Here is a 21,876-nt window from a genome sequence, read left to right as displayed (position 1 = left end):
CTAGAACATCCAAGTAAAGGGAAAAACAAGATAAAAATAAGATGAAGACTATAAGCTGAGGAAATTTAAGCCACCATGAATAAGTGAATGAATGAGTGCAGGAATCAGAGAGCTTCAACATATTCAAGACCAAAACCCAAGAGAGAGAACCAAGGTAAGGGACAAAATTTTTTTGTATATTGAAGGAATTGTAAAAGAATTACAGGAGTTTATATAGGTTTTGCAAAAACCTTAAAGGAAAAATAAATCACAAGGACTTCCTCTTACAAGTTGTAATTTAAGTGTCTTTACATAATTACATAAATCAATACAAAATAGAGTTCAATCATTCCTTTTTTCTTCCTTTGGTTTTGGATCTTGATTTTCTTGTTTGACTTTGCCTTGATCTTTTTCCTCTGGTTGAGTAATTTGAGATAATTTGTCTCCTTGATTGATTTGATCATGATTTATAGAAGATCCTAGAGTTGGATGTAGTGGGACCTACTTGTGAGAGATTGAAGGGATTGAATTCTCTAGAAGCATGCACGGGGACATACTCTTTTGAGTGGATGGGGTAGACATCACCCTTTCATGGTTTTGCATGAGTGATTTGTCCCTCTTTGCCTCTTGTGCCACCTTTAAATAAACATGGTCTTCCTTTGTTGTGAAAGAATATGGTATAGCTTGGAATAATGCATTTTCTTGTACTTGTCTTTGTATGTTTATATTTCTTTGTTGCTTTTCATTCCCCCTTAAATTGAATTGAGAGGTTGACCAAACATTCAACTTGGTGATAAGTTGTCGAAGCCGGTTGGAAGAGACCAATTTGGTGAAAATGTCTGCAAGCCAGTTGATAGATGGAATATGACGAACTTGAAGGCATCCCATTGTAACTTGCTCACGAAAAAAATGATAGTCTATACCAATATGTTTACTGGGAGATTTAAAAAAAAGGTAGTTAGCCAAGTAAGTAACACTTAAATTGTCACATAGAAGAGAAGAGATCGAGTTGGGTATATTTGCAAATATTTTAGAAGACAATGAAGCTAATTTCAGCACATGTAGAAGCCATGGCTTTGTATTCGGCTTCAATAGCAGAGCGAGATATTATGGGTTGTTTCTTTGCAAACCAAGAGACAATTTTGGGTCCTAACAAGACTGCATAACCAGTGGCAGATCGCCTTGTTAGTGGGCAAACACCCCAATCTGCATCGAAAAAGCAAGGATATCTAGTGATGAGGTTTTTGAAAAGACTAAGCCGTAGTCTATGGTACCTTTAAAATATCAAAGAGTTCTTTTAACTAGTGTAAAGTGAAAAGTATTGAGGAAGTGCATATATTGGGCCACAAGATTGATGAAGTAAGATATATCAGGTCGTGTTAATGTTAACTATTGAAGGGCTCCTGTAAGATTTCTATATTGAGTAGAGTTAGAATAAGGGAAACTTTTAAAATCAAGTTTAGTGTTGGTGGCAAGAGGAGTTGTCACAGGTGTACAAGATTTCATCCCTACTTGAGTTAATATATCTTTTAGGTATAGAGTTTGAAAAAGAAAAAGATCGGTGGCACTTCTTCGTACTTGAATGCTTTAGAAAATATCTAGAGGGCCTAGACTTTTTATAGAGAGAGTATCACTTAGTGTTGTTTTGAAAGTTTGAAGAAGACTTTTGAAATAGTGAGGGGTTATTCCCAATGAGAATAATATCATCCACATAAAGAAATCGGTGTAGATGGTTTAGGAAATGATAACAAAATGGTAAGTGATCCGCTTTACTAATTTCAAAACCCAAGTGAACTAGGAACTTGTTATATTTAGGATACCAGGTACGAGGGGCTTGTTTGAGGATGTATATAGCTTTTTTTAGCATACATACATGGATTGGAAAGGTGGAACTTTCATAAGCTGGTAGTTTTCTCATAAACACTTCCTCATTGAGAGAGCCATGAAAAAAATGCAAGCACTGTCAAGTTATAGTGAAGGGCTAGGGTGAGTGTGTTTTTTGAATGGGGACATAAAAGAAGAGATATATATGCACCAACCACCTGGTTTTGCGATTGAGGGAGAGTCGGTATGCAAATTGAGGAAATCACTATATGGGCTTAAACAGTCTCATTGGGTTTGGTTTGAAAAATTTAGCCATGCAATGTTATGGTTTGGATTTACTCAGTGCTCACTAGATCGTTATGTCTTTATCAAAAATACCTTAAAGAGAAAAATATTACTAGTAGTTTATGTGGATGATATCGTCTTAACTCGTAATGGTGAGGACAACATGAAAGAAGTTAAAGAGAACATATGCCAAGAAATTAAAACAAAGGATCTTGGACTTTTAAAATACTTTCTGGGAATTGAGGTCTTCCAATCAAAGCATGGGATTATACTATCTCAGAGAAAATATGTCTTGGATCTACTAGAGGACACATGAATAATGGGGAATCAACCTTCAAACACTCCATTGGATGCCAATCCAAAACTATGTGCAAGCTCTGGAGAAGATGTTGATATAGGTAAATATCAGATGTTGGTGGGAAAACTTATTTACCTCACGGTGACCTTAAAAAATATTTTATATGCAATAAGTGTGGTGAGTCAGTATATACACAAACCATAACTTACCCATTGGCAAGCCTTGGAGAGGATAATGAGACTTTTAAAAGGAGTTGTGGGAAAATGGCTTCTCTAAAAGAATCATGGCCACTTCAACATAGAAGGTTCCTTAGTTGTAGATTAAGCTAGATCACTTGATGATAGGAAGTCTACTTCAAAGTATTGTGCCTTAGTTGGAGGTAACCTGTTTATATGGAGAAGTAAAAAGCATAATGTTGTTGCAAGGTCTAGTGCAGAAGTAGAGTACAAAGCTATGACCTACAGAATCAGTGAGCTTCTATGGATCAAATCCCTTCTTACTAAGTTGGGATTCTATAAAGAGTTTTTATGGAATTTTATTGCGACAACCAAGCGGTCATTCATATCACATCGAATCTTATCTTTCATGAAAAGACAAAACAGGTAGAATGTCACTTTATACGGGAAAAATTTCAGTCTGGTATCTTATCTCTCAGACATATTTTATCACAAAGGCAAGTGGCAGACATTCTTATGAAACCAGTTACATTCAAGATTTTAACCACTATATGCGGTAAGTTGGGTATCTACGATGTTTTCTTTCCTCCAACTTGAGGGGGAGTGTTGGAAGACATCTCGAAGTGGCATTAAGGTAAGTATCTTCCCCACGTCAACAAGGTGTCAAAAGATATAATTTAATGGTCTTCTCATAAAGATGGCACAATGGTGTAATTAAAGAAGATGATGTATGTTTACTTATGTCTTTTCCTTTTGAGAGCATGTAGCCCTAAGGACATTGTATTCATTGTAAACTTCCTTCCTCAACTATAAATAGAGACTTAAGGCATGGGTAGATCATTAAGTCTCCCATCTTCTCTCTCGAATGCATCCTTAGATTTTTCTCTCAAATTCTGCCTCTCTTCCTCCAACTCCTTAGTCATCCCTCTCTCTCCCTTCTCCTCTCTTCCATCTTCCTCTCCTTTTCTCTTCCTCTTCTTCTTTCCCTCCTCTCTCACCTCTTGGTTGAGGACCTTATCATGTGATCCTAAATCCAACATACATAAAAATGGATGCGCTACTTGACTGTGAGGCATGGACATTATGTGATCTACATCTTGGTGTTGCTATTGTAGGATGCTGGTATGGTCCACAATTTTACACAATTACCGGCTTTTTCCTTTTAATTACAAAAATATATGGAAGAAAAATCTTTACCAATTTATGAATTCAGGCTGACTTACCTGATTACCCGTCACCCGATTTATAAACAAATTAGATATCGAAAATCGATTTTCCGTACCCAATTACCTATTTACCTGGGTTCTATATAATATGTATCTAACCTAGAATAAGGGAGAGATTAGAGAACAATGGACTTTTTTCATATTATAAAGCTATTTTATTAATTTTATAATGTTTTATATTTTTTTATGAATCTATGTGATGTTGTAGTTTTATTTCAACTTTAATTATTTTCAGCTATTTATTATCATGTTTATGAGATTTTAAAATAATATATTAAGTTGTCTCATTTACTTACCAGTTCAACCATTTACCTATGGGTAAACAAATAAAACAAAATCGAATACCGAATAGGCTTTATCCATTCGGGTGAAATGGCTAAAGGAACAAAGGTATGGTAAACTGAATGGGTAACGGAATACTCATTACCCATTTATAGCCCTAAATATCGTTTGGTATATACAGTAAAATATAGGGTTGATGGCTATATTGAACTATATAAAATTCGTCTTGTGGCTTAAAGATATATTCAGACTTATGGGATTGATGCATTTGAAATATTCTCTTCTATAGCCAAATTATTTTCTATTTGCATTATTATTTCAATGGCAAACCAAGGGTTGGCCTCCAAATCAACTGGATATGAAAAATAAATTCTTATATGGAGACGTGGATGCAAAAGTATATAAGAAACAGCCTCTTAGGTATGTTTGCGTAAGGGGAGTCAGCGAAGGTATACAAGTTAAAGAAGACAATTTATGACCTTAAACAGAGTTCCATGACATGGTTTGAAAAGTTTAGTAAGGTGGTTATGTCATTGGGAATCACAAGAAGTCATCGCGATCATTCATTGTTTGTTTGGAAGAGACCTATTGGAATTGTTGTTTTGATTGTGTATGTGAATGCCACAGTGCTAATTGGAAGTGATGAGCTAGGAATTGCAAAGGTAAAAGAACATCTTGTCGAATGCTTTCAAATATTTTTTGAGGTAGCCAGGAATATTTATATACTCCAGGAATACGGATTATTGGGTGCAAAACCATAGACACGCCTATAGGGACAAGTCCTAATCTTCATGAAAATAGTAGTTGTGAACTCATGGATAAGACCATGTTTAGAAGGTTGGTGGGCAAACTTAATTATGTTGTAAGCGTTCAAATACATCATTTATTATAAGCATGGTCAATTGATTTATGGAACGACCTCATAAGGTATATTTAGAGGTAGCTAAAATAATATTGTGATACTTAAAGAGAGCACCAAGGAAAGGCTTATTATATGAGCCATATGATCACTTGGAGATTGAGGCCTATTCAAATGTAGATTATGCAGTTTCTAAGTTAGATCCAAAATCTACTATCAAATATTGTATTTTTATTGGTGGAAATTTAACTAGTTAGCATAGCCCGAAACAGAATGTAGTGGCTCACACTAGTGTAAAAGTTGAATACCGAGCAATGACCCATACAATTAGTGAGTTGATGTGGATCATATCTGTATTAGAAGAGTTGAATTTTCAAAAAAAAAAAAAAAAGGGATGGCTATATACTGTGATAATCATGTTGTCATCTTCATTGCTAGTAAGCTTGTATTTTATGAATGAACAAAGCATGTATAAAAGTTAACAGTCATCTCACTTGAGAATCGGTGATGAGTGGATTAGTGGTGCTTCATGTGTTTGATTTGTTGATCAAATTGGAAATATATTCACCAAAGTCTCGGGCAAGAAAGAATTCAATATTTTTTTGTAACAAGTTGAGGCTCCTTGATATACTTACTCCAACTTGAGAGAGAGTGTTAGAATTCATGTAAGGGTATTTTTTTGTCGTTTTACTCTTCTAATATTCATCTTTGGGAGTAACAGTAAGTTAGGAATCATGTTAGAAACTTTAAGTTCAAGTTTGATAATATTCTGAGATGTATTAAGTGAGTAATGAGTGTTTAAGTTATGAGATGTATTGTTGTAATTGTACTCAGCCATTACTTAAAGCTCTTTAAATAAGGAAGAGGGTCAATTTTTTACCAAACGAGTGCATAATCCAGGCACTCTTCCCCTCTTTCTCCTCTCTATTCTACTTCTTTTTTTCTCCTATAATTTCATATTGTTACACCCCTAAATTACAATCTTCAAGAAAAATGCAAGAAATAATGATTTGGTCGGAAATTCTCCCTTGTTAGGAGGCCAGGGGGTGCCTTTCTAAACCTGAATGCCTATCATAACCTAAAAACTTGGGTTTAAAAGAATACCGACATAGCATTGTAAAACATAAAATACTTGCTTCAATCCCTGGTTGTATGTTCTCCTCTTTCCCCAAGGGTTTGTTTGGAACCCCTGGAAAAAGAAAAGAAAAGAAAGAGAAGATAATAGAAAATAGGTTATTTTTCTCTTATTTGGATGTCCGTGAAAAATGAAAGAGAAATATAGTTTCTCTTGTTTGGATACACGTGAAAAATGAAAAAGAAAATAAAATTAATAATATTTTAAAACTTTGATGATTAAAATTTTTTCTACCCATTTCTATTTCTTTTCTTTTCTCTTGGAATTCCATCATTTTATGATGGAAAATATTATTACTAAGAAAGACTATATTTCTCTCTCATTCTCTTTTTCTCTATGATTTTTTGCTGCCAAACAGTAGAAAATCACTTTCTTTCTCATTTTCTTTTTTTTAAAAGGGTTCCAAATTAAATATTGCTATGTTTTCAGCTTGGCATGTAGCCTTTGTAATATCACAATTTCAAAATTAAAAAAAAAAAAAAAAAAAAAAAAACCTATGTGCCATATGCATTAAGTTCCTTCATCAAAAAAAGCAAGTATTTGCTAAATATTCATTTGACTAATAGGGATGTTCGTGGGAGGGGTTATAGTTTTTGAAATGATAACTTTCCAAATTAAATATTCCTATCTACAGTTTTTTTTTTTTAAGTTCTAACATTATTCTTTTCAAAACCAGCTCAGGTGAAAGCATAGTCAAAGAAAGCTCCAGAATGATCTCTATGGATGAAGCAAATTCTACAGTACTTTGAGGCTGAAATGAGCTATTAGCCCAATAATGGACTCTTGGTATACCAGAAAGAAAAGCAACTTTCAGTTCTCTGTAGTTCAGAATTAAAACCATCCTTGATTAGAAGCGTCAATTCTCACAGCAGCAAAAGGAGACTCTATCAATTTGCAGATGTGTATTATTCTCTCAAACAACTTCATTCACAATAAACTGCATCTAAGCTGTTTCTCCTGTAGCTGAATATTTTTTTTTCATGTGTTCATTAGCCTTGTCTTCTAATGATTATTTGGTATCCTTTTACAAAAATGGTTCAGTGGATGCCCAGTTGCAAAAACTATGGACAAGAAGATAAGTAACTTAAGCAATGAAGCTTTCAAGTAACATCATCAAGCAATACAAACCTACAAAGAGGCAACACAGTAAGCTGCAACTGATGGGGCACTGGGAACTCCACTCAAGCTATTAGTGTTCACTTCAAGTAAGAAAATAAGGCAGAAGAAACCAAAGAAAAAGTTGTTCCAGACAGCTATTACTTTACATTCACTAAAACAAGATTAAAATTAATCACAAGCAACCACATTCCAGTGGGAATCATATCTCTATATTTCTTCTACTATGGACATAAGTTTAAAGGGACTCAGAGGTTTTGCTTGAAGAAGCTCTCTTGGACCAAATCCAAAAGATTAGGCCCTCAACAAACACTAACTCCCACAAACATCCTGCAAACCTAACCCTGTATAAGATTCTAAATGTATATCGTGTTACTTTACCCTGTATATTTCTTCACAATCTCTCCTCTAAGACTGTCAATGTCAAGCCGTGATCAGCACAATTCAAGTTACTTCAAAATACCACACCAAAAGTGGGACCGCAGTAAGAAAAATATCAACCGATCATGTCATAGCTGCCTCCAGCTCGAAAGTGACTGAAGCCTCCAGGGACCCCCATTTTTCCCATGAGATGGTGATCCATTCCTGCATTCACCAGAACAGAGAGTTTGTTACACATTTACCAAACATAGATCATGTCATTCAAAGTTCTTTGGTGAAAAGCATTTCAGACCATTCATGTTACTTTTGGCTATAAGTAATTATAAATTATCAGAAATGAAAATTTTCATCGGTTTGAAAAATCTGTAAATAGGACAAAAAGACAACTCTTGTCAGCAATCTGGTTTAGCCTTTCACAGAATGTCCACTTGCATTTTAAACAATTTGTTGAAAAGACAAAATATCTCATAAAGCATTTCATCCATGGCATAATCTCAAAAGACAGACAAATTTTCTAAGCTCACTTTATATAGGAATTGCTTTCAGAAATACACACAACAGATGATTACAGATGCAACACCAACAAAATGTAGAAACTTTCATGCAAAATCATTATTTTTATTTTACTTTTTGACATAGGTAAATAACATTTTGCATTTACAAATTGATGGTTTCAGAAATATTTCAGTGAAAGGAAGTAAAGACATGTCTTCAAATAATTAAAAAAAAGGATGTAAAGACATTGATGAATCTGAAGCAGGAAACATACTTGGATCAGATAGGACATTCTCATAGAACAAAATATGATCCATGGTGCCAGAAGACTTCACAGAACCATTTGATAGAAATGGTCCCTGGGCTTTACCGGATTGTGAGTCTAAGGAGTGCAAGTCAGAGTTTATTTCTTGATTCTGAAAGCATAAATCGTCTGCCCTTGGAGCCTGATTTTCTACTGTTTGAACATTCTCTGCCTTTGCTTTCTTCTCTTTGGGGGAATCAACCTCTGTATCCACCTCTGAATCAGCACTGTTATTGTTTGGAATAGAGACTTGCTGCTTCCTTTTCGATCGTGCTCGCCTGTTCTGAAACCAATTATAAACATTTGTTTCTGAGATTTGACCATGTTGGGTAAGTTCAGAGGTTATCTCTTTAATCCTTTGCTTGCTTGGAGTCCCATTGCCTTGATCAAATATACTCTCAAGAATTTGAAGCTGCACTGGTGTCGGGGTCCAACGTTGCCTTGCCGTGATCTTGTGTCCACTTGATATCATTAATGGATCGCAATACATATTTCCCAGCCTCATTCCTGAAAAGATAACAACAAAACTGTTTCACATTTCCAGGAAGAGGGAACAATCTAAAACATATTTTAATTATTCCTGCCTTATCTCAGAACATAATCAAGGAAAAGAGGGCACCATTTCAAAATATTAGTTAAAAAAACACAGCACTATTTAACAATTGATCTTCCAAGCAAGTCATTGAAGATGTATTCCTCACCCAGATAAGATCCAGAGAAAGCTTGAAAGAAACTGCCGAACTCTGACAGAGAGACAGATCATAAAGCAGAAAATTTTGTAAAGCAAACAGAGGAAGATTTCACTTAGGCTTTTATAGAGATTGACAGAAATAATTATGAGATAATCGTGACTCTGAAAAATGGCATATCAATAAATAAACAAAGAAGCAAAAAGAGGCGAACTAATAATAAATGAAGAACAAAAAAATTATGGCGCATAAATGATGCCTACAACTATTTTCGAAAAAATTATGATGAACTCCGTGCGTTATTAAGAACCGCACACCAAATCCTGACACAAGAGCCAAGATTTAAAAACCCATGATTCGCCGAGGAATGCAAATGCTCTAATTAGTAGTCTTCACCGGAAGGTAAGAAAGCTTTAAGAAAATCTACATCTTCACGTCCTTCACAAACAAATCGAAATAAATTACAGCATTTAAGCCCTTTCAGTGAGCTATAATCAGTACAACCAAACACGAACAAGGAAATAAAATAATTACAACGAAGAAAACAGGACATGGTAGACAAAGGAGACCATTACAGAATTTCCGAAAACAATTTAATTTCCCCCAAATACGCAACGACAACAAAAAAAAAAGAACAGAAAAAAAGAAAAAGGGAGAACAGAAAAGAAGAGTAGAGAAAGAGTAAAAACTCGGGCAAAATCCAAAATTCTGAAACAAAACGTAAGAGACAAAATCTGAACAGAAATACACAGAAAAGATTCGGTACCCACTGCAACAAACAAGACAGGCAGGAAAAGAATAGCCGAACTCCAGAGAAGAATTAGAAGTAGACAGTAAAAGAAACAAAAGTCTGTAAACGTACAGGCCCCGGTCACACAAAACTAAAAATCAAATACCCAGCATCACCAAAATCAAGTACAACCCAGAAAGAAAATCACTTACACAGAGCGAAAACGAAATACGAATGACGAAAAGTAACTAACAGAAGAAACCCAACAATAAAGACCAAACCCCAAAATCATCCAGAAAACAATGAATGAACCGAAGAACGAAGATCAGCGAGAGACAAGACCTGAAATGGAGTCCTGCTGCGCTGTAACAGCCTTATGCATCTCGACAAGCTGCTCACAGATGGTCGCATACACAGAAATTTGCCGACGCAGAACCTCCATCTGCTCGTCAGTCATCACCTTAACGTACAAAACGCTCTCCCCCGCCATTGTCTCCGCTTTGGTCTTGTCCCCCTCGTCAATGGCATCTCTCAGAACACTAGCCATGTCTGCAATTTCATCATTATCACCCGTCTCCTTCACCCCCTAGCCTCTCAAGTCCCAAACCGAAGCTAGTAGAAAAGAAGACGGAAAAGGAAAGCGAGAGAGGGGAAGAAAAAGAGGGCATGCAGGGACTCGCGCTCACACGTCGGTTCTGCGTTTTTCTCGAATTTCTCGGGAGATATTACCATACTTGCGCACTCTGCAATACATAGACGATGATTTTCTCCGAGATACGACGATAAAAGAATCCGCCGCGCCGCAGAGTTGAAAAAAGAAAGAAAATTTGTGTAAGAAACGCAAATCGATCGTGTCCAGATGTCACCTTAACTTGGATTAGTCGGTTTTTTTTAAAAAAAATTCTTCTGATAGAGTTTTCATGCAAAAAACAACTACACCGTAAGCGGTTTTTAATTCTATCATTTTGTCTTATGCTGTTTAATGTTATCCGGAAACTCTGTAAAAATGTCACGAATCTTGATAAAAGAGAAGGTGGGGAGGAGTAAAAGAGAGAAAGAGAAAGGGTAAACACAGTTTGACTGGACATCTGCATGCTCCATTTTTCTGGGCATTTCTCTCTCCCATTTTTACATTACAGTCTAACATTAGGGATGTCACAACACTTCTAAAATCTAACACAAATTGCTTCATATTCAACACTTATTGGCTCCCCAAATTTAAGCCCAACCTCTTAGTTTCTGAATGGTACTTAGGCTAATATTTATGGATGTGAGCTTCTTATGCTTGTATGTGTGTGGTTCACATGTATGACATGTAGTGCCAAAGTAGGATAAATCTTTTTTATCAGATCAATTGATTTTTGGAATGGATCAAGGTCAGAGTCGTTGGATGAAAACGATTAACAAATCTGACAATCAAATTGAGATCAATGATTTGAACTATCAGATCAAAATGATTATAGATCTAGACAGACAAATAAAGAGGTTTTGAAAAATAATCTAAAAATAGAAAAAATTCAGCCCAAGAGAAAATATTCTCCATTAGATCCGGTATAGAATTTATAGATCCATTTAATAGGATACATGTCTAAAAGGATATAAAGGTCTATTGTATCTTAGGAAGATATCATCAACATCTTGAGTAAGGTAGGAGGCGAATCTCCATCGTGCTAATATGCAATCTAACATAATTGCCTAATATGCAAGAGAATCCCTACATCTTTCAATGTTAACGACAGAATCTAAATTAGTTATAAACTATAAATAAGGCAGTGCACAATCAAACCATTTGGACGTTATTATTGATAACTTAGATGTTGTGACCGAGTCATAAAGTGACCGAACGTTTAGGGTATTGTGACCTACTCCAAACCTAGTCACAAATAAAAAATTACTCGTTATTCTAAGCTAATCACCTTTATTTTAAAGACGTGGCAAACGTTCTGATTCGCCATGTAACCAACCGGTTTAATTAAAGCCACATCGGTCCGAGACCCGGTTCCCGAAAAAACGTTTTAGTCAAACTACGGTCCAATACGGGGAGCCGAGTCCACCGAAATCAAAGCGCATTTCGACGCGCGAATCCCGCTCAGCAGAGCAATTAAGCATCCACGTGGCATTCTTAGAAGCCGACGTTGCAGAATCGGTGGGCCCATGTATAAGGAATCCTAGTTTTTGACCGAGCTAATATCGGATCTCGGGACCGACTAGCCGGACACACGAGATGGACCAGAGATCGTGTCGCGAGAAAATAAAGAGAAGGAGAAAAGGAGAGGCGTAGGATAGATGGAAAAGAGTGTCCGAGAAAGCACGGTTCCTTTATAGGGTCAGATTTCATTTTCGGTGCTTCAAATATTTATATAAAAACTGGCCTTTCGTTTGGTGGAAGCGAGTGGGGCTAACCCTGTCTGCCACCACGGTAAGGACTAACAAGTCACTTGTTTTATGTATAACAAACATGTAACATTAAAATGAGAGACAAAAATGAAATTTAAATTTATGTGATCTTGACACTCAAATGTTGCACCATGGTAGTTAAATGCCATCAAATGACACTTGGTGAGTGTTTGTGTCAATTAGAAAGAGTAGGGGAAAATTCCCAAAGAAAAATTTTCCATTAATTTTTTTTATTATTTAAATATTAATAAATGTATAATATAAATACAAATACCATAAATAATTTTCCCGTTATTTCTTATGGCAACACAAACACAAGAGAACCAATTAAAGGGTTTTTTAATTAAAAAATTTTCAATGAGTCTAAAGGAAAAATAATTTTTCCATCATTTCGTTTCCTACTGGAGCACAAACAATCGTATCAAGGTAGTTGAACGTAGTTATCCTATGCATTAGTGCTACTGGAGCACCTTGATAAGGGATTATCGTCCCTTTGGTTTAGAGATAAAGTCTTTGTTGTATTTATCTTTTTGTTGTAAAATATATATAAATATCACTCTTAATCAATGCAAATAAGTGGTTTAGTTAAACATCTTATACGGTATCAGAGCAGGTCGATCAATCATCTACATATGCCTTGCATAATTTATTTGGTTGATATCGTAATGCGATTTTTTTTATGCTTATTACATATTTAACATGTATCATATGTGAAAAATATGACTAACTTGCATATTCTCATATTATTTGTGATCTAAAATTAATATTTTCAAAAATATATCACAAAAAATAACTTAGGCACTTCAAGTAAATCACTTAAAGGACATAACCAAAGCTCTAACTCTCCACGTGAATGACTTTCACTCATGTCTTTTCTCAATTCCTTAGAGTGTCGGTAACGTTTCTTAATTTGATAAGAACAAATGTTAAAGCTCCAAAATTAGTCCCAAGAAAATGAGTTAGGATGAGATGTAACATGCAATCATGATTACACAATTGACTAATGTATAAGTTAGGTTGGGTGGCTAAAATGAATTTTGGTCTTTCTCATAGTGGAGTCTTATGTAGCTTTGCAAAATTCCAACGACTCCTCATCATTTTTATAATATGAAACTAGTACGATGAAATCCACATCAATATCTAGTGTTTTCTTAACCAATCTACTATTGCCCACAATTTGGTGGGTCTAGCTTTCTTCCTTCATCCCACCCACAAGTGTACGCAGACAACCAAAATCTTGTCACCGTGCTTATTAAGGATTTTGTACTTAAAAATGTTACATCTACTTTAATGAGAATGCAGATCTCCCCGGACGATATTTTGCTAGGTAAAGAGGGTACTAACCTTTTTCAAACCATATGGATCATATACCCATCATGGGTCCTACATGTCACTCTCCTTTAGAGTTACATATACCTAACTGTGACACTTTGGATAGGACACCTTGCTTGGAGTTCAAAGGGCCTCCCTCCAAATCAAAGGAAGCTAGGAAAGCAAAACAAAACCCCCAAACACCTAAAGACTAGAAGCGTTCGGACCAACTTTTTTGATACAGATAAGGATAAGGATCGAAATATACTCAAACTCTTTTCCATCTTTGGCCAACATGAACATTGACTCTTTTAAGATATTTTGACAACTGGAGTTCTCTACAAAGGGAAATCGATATTTGAAGCTGCAAAAAACTTTAAATTTTGAGCCGTCTTATACCATCAAGAACGAGACTTTACAAGGAGAATTATATATCCGAAGAAAGATTTGTAAGTTTATTTTCTTACGTATTCAACCAATTCTCAATCTGAGTTCTCTAGAGGGAGATATCGATCTTTGAAGAGCCAATGGTTGTGTTGGCCAAAGAAGTAAGAGTTTGAGTTTGAGTCTATTTAATACTTGTATTTCTATTACTTTTAAGGTACGTTTGAAATTGCAAAAAAATGATAATTTGACCAATATTATTCTCAAAAATAATTAGTGAAAATAAGATAATGATAAAAAAAACTCACTAATTATTTTTTGAAACAATTATTATCAAATTCTTAATTTCTTTTCTTTTATTTTTCATTGGTTCCATACAAACCCTATCTCTTTTCCAAATTCCACAATCAGCCCTCAGTTTCCCTGCGCACAGAAGCTTGATTGATTAAGACTTACCTTCCTGCTTCTATCGTCTCCTGTCTTTTTCAGGCGTTTTCTTCGAGTAAAAACAAGAACTAAGAGATGATTTTAAGTCTTTAAATTGAAGACAGGCGAGATTATAAGGTGTTTTTAATGGGTAATTTTGAAGGATCATGTCTGGCTCATAGCTGGTGACCTTTCTTATTAGTTAAAGGTTAAAAGCGCGGTTTGGTCTTTGACTTCTCATAGTTAGACGATTTAGATGCTCGTTTGTTCTCGATTTAGATGCACCACTCACATGGCTTCTGATGTTTTTATTTTTTTCCACCCGTTTCTTATGGTGTTTGGATCAAATCCACAGCCACTTCCATGTGAAATTCCTAACTAAAGTTCATGCATCAGAATCTGGTTTCATTTTTCTATCACCAACATCATTTTCGCAGTAACTTTATCCATATAGGAATCCTTTTTTAGGTCTTCGAGGGTTTGGCCTTCTCCATCAACCTCAACCTCCACCACCAAACATGCCTTCTCCCTTCCCTTTATAGTGATTGTTTATCACCTAGACTGAACTGCTAATCCGCTTTTTTTTATCAAGGTTTAAGACATTTTTTACGAGCACCCACCTCGTCATTTTTGGCATCTTGAAGGGTTTCAAATGCAGAGAATTCCCGACAGCTCATGTGCCGACCACGGTCGCCGGATGCTGAACGCGGGGTTCTCCGTCAGGTGCCTGGTTTAACCTATTGGGATGCTTTCAGGGAAGAAGAATCAATTTTTTTTTTTAATGAGCTTGAAGGAGACTTAGAGTGTGCTTAAAGACTAAAGAATGAGGGTGGTAACTGCTTGTTGGAGGGACAACGAGAAGTTTAACAGAAGTCATGAAAGTGGAAGCGAGGTTGGTGTGGATCGTGGTCGGGAAGAGATTGAAACCTCCTTGCTGCTTTGAATTTTGATTTCAATGGTGGATTCTAATGTATTTTGAGGACTTTGCTTGCTTAGAGTTGGAGTTAAAAACACAGTAAGAACACTTTTAAAATTTACTGGGTAATTTTCTGATTTCTGGACTGCTACTCAACTAAATTTGAAGAACAGACCGTCTTAAGTGCAAACTTGATCAGTTTTTCTCTAATCTATGTTTTACATGTTAAAGAATAGTCTTGAAGTATAAAAATTTTGAGTTTATTAGTCGAAAAAAAAGGTTTTTTAAGTTTGCTAGTCATTTTGAGATAAGCCCTGAACCTAACTTTATATCATATGTGGTCCTCCATCCAAATCATACAAACACCTACACGTCAGGAGGAATAGTCCCACATGGATTAATGAGTACAAAGATCTTGAGTTTATTAGTTGGAAAAGAGGTTTACTAAGTTAGCTAGTCATTTTGGGATATGTCTTGGACCAACTTCACATTACCCTCAAAGGAAAATTAGTCGACAAGGCGATGCATTCCCATAATCAGATTTTTGAAATAAGAAAAGAAAATGAACAAATCTTCTTTGGACAAATTCTTTATTTATTTAATATACGCCAACTTACTTCAATGATGGATCCGAATAGATCTCATCTGTCCTAACCTATATAAAGTAGTGTTTATATGTGTATTGTTTGTCACTTGTATGAGCAAAATTTGACCTAACTTAATAAATCAACTATTTGTTTAACCCACATCAAATTCGAGTTATGATATTATGTACCTTTCCTCATAAATAGTGGGATTCAAGAGTGTAAGACCGAAACAAGATATGGCATTTTGTTTACTAGTTGTTTATTTGGTCTCTAGGCCTTTATTAGTTAGTGAACCAATGGATAGTTGCACATTCTAAAGGGTTTGAAGAATGGAAATTATTTACTCTTGTCATGATTTTGATGCTAATATCATTTGTTAGAAAGGACTTATACAACTAAAGGCTGTTTATTACCTGATCACCTAATATTTTATAGTTTATACAAATTTATCAAGGTTATTGAATATATATGTTTATTTAAAGGCATCGAATAATTTATTTATGTATTTATATTTTAATTTTTTATGTAAACCTAGTTAATTTTTCACAAGTTTCATAGTTTTTTATGCCACAACACAAAATTTAGGTTTTTTTAATGAATTTGAATATCAGCATTAAACCCTTAATCTTATTTACTAGTCTTTTATGAAAAAAGTTATTTGGAGGTAGCATAATAAATAAGTGACTGTTTGTTTCGACATAGGAAAATAAAACAAAATAAAATTCATTTTCCATTTGGTTAATTTTCTTATTGGAATAAAACCCCTTTGATCAGGTTACTTGTGTTTGTGCCACCATTAGAAACAACAGAATAATTAATTATCGTATTTCTATTTACACTATAAATAAATTAATTTTTATAAATAATAACAAATTAAGGTTAACAGCAAGAGGTAAGTGATGAAGAACCATCTTAGTGCTTCTTGGATTCTTTTTATTTTTCCTATAGTTTCCTATTAGAATAATCAAAAACACATTTTTCTATTGGAATAATAGGAAACTCATTTTCCTATTCTTTTTAACATTTCTCCAAGGTAAGAGGAATCAAGAAGAATCAAAAGGAACATTTTACCCTCCCTAAAAATGGCAATAATGCTAAAATATTTTGGTCAATGGTAATAGTTTTTATGATATTTTTTTTCTAGACTTTCCTATTGGCACAAATACACCTTAAGTGAAAATTAGCTCCTCGCAATTGGAAATAACATTAGTTAAGGTCATAGAATAATAACAAATTAATAAAATGACCTCTTGTCATGGCCTAGATTTCAACCTTCAGTTGTAGTGCCTTCTGTATCAGCTTAAGACTTTGTTACTACATCTTAAACAACGTTAGACATGATTTCCAGGACGCCGACCTTTCTCTTCTTCTTAGTAAATAGGTGGATTCCTTCGGTATTGGGGGCGACAAGGAGGCACTATTGAAGACGATGCAACATTCTTGGCTTGGTGACAAGCTGCAACTTCGTCTTGACATTGTTGTAAACCTGGAAAGACATTGTAGTTCCATCTCAGGCGACAAATTCATCGTTCGGGACATAACCTTCAAGAACATGGTAGAACCACAGAAGGGCCAAGTTGTCACTCTGTGCTACGGTGGTGATCTCTCAATATTCTAGAGAGGGGACATTCAAGGGCTACAAAACCTGGTTTAAAGAACTTGAAGTGAAGAGACTTCATAGAATCCCCAATTGTCAATGAGAAGCATGATATCAAATAATAATAATAATAATAATAAGTGGGCTCTATTTTGTTGCCATTGAATAGTAGTAAATGTTTGAACAAGAAGAGTGACACAACAAGGAGCTTCTGGGTCAACATAAACCCATTAGTATTCATTTATTTAATGGGAGTGCAAGACAAATACAACTAGACAACCAATAGTTCTCTTCAACACCATTAATCTCAAAGGAGTCCATGAGGCTACTTCGTCGTCAAGGCAAGGCCAATTGGGAACTCTCTTCCCCCTAAAAATATCATTGAGGTCATACTTGGTCAAATTTGTTAAGTTACTTTAGTTCTACTATTATTGACTCCTTATTACTATAGTGGTTATTCTCTTTTTTTTCATCCCCACATAACCTTTTTTATTGGTTACCTTTCTCCTACCATTTTTTTTACTCTCGTCTATCCCTTGGGGTCAACCTTTTGGTGCGTTGTTATGATTGGTTCCTCTTTTTTATATATGGGTATTTTTAAGTCCATTGAGACTTCTTTATTAGTACCCATAAGGTGATTTCTATTGCCTTTCTTTGAGTGGCAGATATTACCTCTTTCTAGTGATTATTATTATTATTATCATTTTCAAAATTCTAGGAGGTTGCTTTCAACTCTTTTTTATATTATATTTTTTTGTTTTTTGAGAGTCTATTTTCAACTGAGTACTAATCCTTGGGACACCTCAATTGAGGAAATAATTATTACAATAACACTAATACCTCCTAGCTTGAAGGAGATAATAAAAGGAGAAGTATGAAATATTCTACAAGTTGAATCTAACCTAGTGTCTTTCCTTACTCTATTGATTTGATATACATCTTTTTCTTATTTTCTATAGAATAAGAATTTGATTTAGAAGTTAAATGTTGCAGTGGTTGCACCTCCCTCTATTGTTTTTGTGTAAGAATTATGTTTAGAAGTTGAGTACTACAATGGTTGTGCCTCATTTTGGAATTGAAGTATGGGTGTTGCTATCACTTGAGAAAAACAAATACTATCTACAATCAAGAATTCCACATGATCACAATAAGAAGTCTCACATAATCTAAATTTGGCTTACTTTTATACCTGTAAAGACTTTTGTGCTTTTGAAGCAAAGCTCCACATTGTTTATATGCTGAAGTACCCACTGCCTTTGAGGTGTTGCTGGAAACTAAAGGATCTGTGCATTAACATTTAACAGTTAATTGGCATCTGTGGTGCTCAAGGAAACAAGTTAACTACATTTTTGTCTCCCTCTTTGCTTGACATGTGAAAAAAGAAAAGAAGATTTTGGTTTTCATTTCTCCTTCTTTTCCAGACATTCACATAAAGGGAGGAGATGTTAGGGGACTGCCTCTACCTTCACTCTCCTTTTTCAGCATTTAGAATATGAGAAATATGAAAGAGGATGGAGAGAAGGTTACGTTTATTGAAAAAAAAAAATTAGAGCTTATGAAACAGGAGCCTTTAGGATGAACAGTTTCCATTCAAAAGACCAATTACAGTCTGTCTACTCTTGTTTCAAGACTTCAGAGTTTTCTTTTCAGTAAACCACCCACGGAAAGAAGACCACCTCTTAGTTTCTGAATATGGAATCTGCTGAAACCAGTGCGTTAAAAGGCTCGAACCTATTAGGAAAGCAATAGCATGGATCTTATGCAAGGACTGGCCCGACATAAATATTTCAACACTCCCCCGCACGGGGAAACCCGTGGAAATTCGGGACCCATATAAAGCGCACGGGGACAACCGTGGAAACGCAGCGGGAGCGGGATTCAAACTCGAGACCAACTTGCTCTGATACCATGTTGAAACCAGTGCGCTAAAAGGCTCGAACCTGTTAGGAAAGCAATCGCACGAATCTTATACAAGGACTGGCCCGATATAAATATCTCAACAGAATCAAACGTATAGAATAGAGTGGAACACTAGAATCTGTATTGTTGTCCTTAGGTTTTGTCCATCTAAAACAGATAATATTTAGTGCTTTTCTATTTAGTAACCAATAAAAAATTAGTTATCACAGAACCGTCGAATATTAGATTTCTATCATTCAACCCAATTCAAGTCAATCAATTAACTTAGCACAACAGATTTTCTTCAGATACTGATCCTTCAATCTTCTCCCTCAACATCAGAGTAGCTGATAGGAAAAAGGCTTCCAAGACCCACAAGAGACCTCTGCAGCCTGCCTACCTCTCAATTTGAACTAATTCAATTCAAACTGAGAGTAAGAGGAAGGATGGCAGGTGGCTCCCCTTGCGCACCTGCTAGCCTTCCCTGCCTGCTCCCCACTCCTACCATTCCCTGCTCCTTAGGGAGGGAGGTGGTGGGAAAGGAGGCCGAGGGCCCTGTCCCTCTCCCACTCTATTGATTAGAGCGAAACAAGACCTCTTTTCCCAATGCTTCCCTCCCTGTGCAAGGGCTTTGGAGATATAGTTTATCAAAGAAACGACTCCTCCAAATCATCAAATTCCACAACAGTCAAAACAGGACCAAATATACATTGATCCCTCAGCATTCACATCATCTTTCTGGATCATTGTTGTGCTACTGTGACACATCACATCTCAAGTAATATACACCAAAGCCAGAACCCATCTCTGAAACCTACATCTTTCAGAGGCATCTCCAACACTACTCCACGCCCCAAAAACCTGTCAAAACATTCAACAGTTTCTAGCAGTTAAAATCTAATATTCACACTATGCTTTAAGCACATCTCACTCGTTACCTACTCTAGTAAGTCGCCTAGAATCATCAACTCCACCTCCCTCCCTGTTTCACTGATTTCATCTTGGGTCATACCTAACCAATGAGTCATCCTCAAATCACAGGCTATCGTTGCATCAAGTGAGTGACATCCTTCTATAGGTGGATATATATGCATGCATAACATCCTCCATACAGCATCTAATGACTTCTTCCCACATGGAACCACTGTGGTATGTCCATGGACTCTTCTCATGAATACAGACCTGCCCACAGGAGGTCTCATTAGAACTAACAATGACTCATTTATCAAATCAAATAACACTGCGATTTGCTTCACTCTCCCAGTTGTTCTCGGTGGGTGCCTCACTCTCCTTATTTCGCTTTGCATAGCTATCTTCTACTTCCTTGAAAACCCCAATATCAATCGGTTTAGTTAGATTAGTGGAGCATTCATACAAACCTCAACAATTTCCTTGATGTGCTTGTCTGATTGAAATAAAAAAGATGCAAGATGCAAGACAGGCAAAGCGCTTTTCAGACCCCTGATTCACTGGTTTGTGGATAAGACAGGAAAAAGTATAAGTACCCACTTGTATCTCAAATTGAAAAACCCTACATATAACCTGACTCGGTTTCCAATTTAGAGAAGGTTCTGCTTATGTTCACATCCATTTGGCCTTAGTAGTGAAGGGTCTCAACTCAAATTTCACCAATGATTAGACCATCCAAACCCAGCCTTGAGGTCTAAACAAGAATAGGAAGAAACATTATCTATATAGTTCTATGAACAAGTTATTTGACACTTACTTTGACATTGGCCAATCCTACCCCAAATCAAATCAGTTCATTCAGAGACCAAGCTTGCAACTGAAGAGGTCCAGAAAATGCAGCACAGTGAAGAAATTCGAACATTACCTTTAAGACATTCCATCAAACACCTCCGCAGATGATACCCACCTCAGATTTTGCCCCAAACTTGAAGCCGGATCGATCAAACAGTGAATTTGATGAAGACTGTCATTTTCATTATTTATCCAATATCAATTCAAACGGGACGTAACGGTCCCTTCTTTTGGAAGATTTAAAAAGTTTACTCTTGTCTGGACTATTAACCCATGATTTTATCATTAAAAAATATAAAATAAAAAAAAACAGCTCGAGAAATGAGCTGCTTTTCTGTTTCTCCATTTCAAACTCTTTCTTTGACTCCTTGTGAGTGCCAGTTTGCCACACCCTACCAAAACTGGGGAGCCAATCAGAACCACAATGTTCAGCACCAAGCTCTTGGTTTCAGCTTTTGGATTGTTTTCTTTGGACCAATTTTTACCCTCTCCTATCTCCCTCTTCAACTGATTTCCACTAGAGGATACCAGAATGGAGAGTGGGAGTCGGAAGGGATGAGCCACCGTTACTCTCGAAAGTCACGCTGGCTATAGTAATTGCTTTCATTTTTGTTCACCAATTGTGTTGATGTTTACTCTCTATGCCACTAGAAATATTACTATATTTTTATGATAATTAATAATTAGTTATATTTATTTTTAATAAAATATTTTATTCGAATTTCTAATCTTTATATTTGTTATTTATCAAATAATAGTTTTTAGTCTTGTTGTTGTCAATATTATTCTTATAAAATAATTTTGAGTCAAATTAAAAAA

At 35.6% G+C, this 21,876-nt stretch overlaps 1 protein-coding gene across 1 annotated transcript; it reads right to left on the bottom strand.

Annotated features, from left to right (window-relative positions):
- Positions 1–7,183: 7,183 nt before the first annotated feature.
- LOC137939062 (WUSCHEL-related homeobox 8-like) lies at positions 7,184–10,372 on the bottom strand. The gene is made up of 3 exons (XM_068784235.1): positions 10,122–10,372; positions 8,331–8,867; positions 7,184–7,765 (listed from the first exon to the last, which is right to left on the bottom strand). Exons 1-3 carry the CDS (start codon positions 10,324–10,326, stop codon positions 7,677–7,679), a joined length of 831 nt encoding a protein of 276 aa, XP_068640336.1. The 5' UTR covers positions 10,327–10,372; the 3' UTR covers positions 7,184–7,676.
- Between the last annotated feature and the right edge of the window lie 11,504 nt (positions 10,373–21,876).

Source organism: Aristolochia californica, unplaced genomic scaffold, assembly GCF_029961685.1.
Source record: "Aristolochia californica isolate CCGP_79_NKW_82.1479 unplaced genomic scaffold, dmAriCali1.0.hap1 SCAF_8, whole genome shotgun sequence".
Classification (NCBI taxonomy): domain Eukaryota; kingdom Viridiplantae; phylum Streptophyta; class Magnoliopsida; order Piperales; family Aristolochiaceae; genus Aristolochia; species Aristolochia californica.
Note: the sequence above shows the minus strand (reverse complement) of the source record. Positions and strands in the feature narration are given on the sequence as shown.

Excerpts from the sequence above, each read along its gene's own strand:
- LOC137939062 (XM_068784235.1), bottom strand. The coding sequence starts at position 10,326 with ATGGCTAGTGTTCTGAGAGATGCCATTGACGAGGGGGACAAGACCAAA. Across the intron at positions 8,868-10,121 it reads GCAGCAGGACTCCATTTCAG|GAATGAGGCTGGGAAATATG; the intron begins GTCTTGTCTCTC and ends TTATCTTTTCAG. Across the intron at positions 7,766-8,330 it reads GAATGTCCTATCTGATCCAA|GAATGGATCACCATCTCATG; the intron begins GTATGTTTCCTG and ends TGGTGAATGCAG.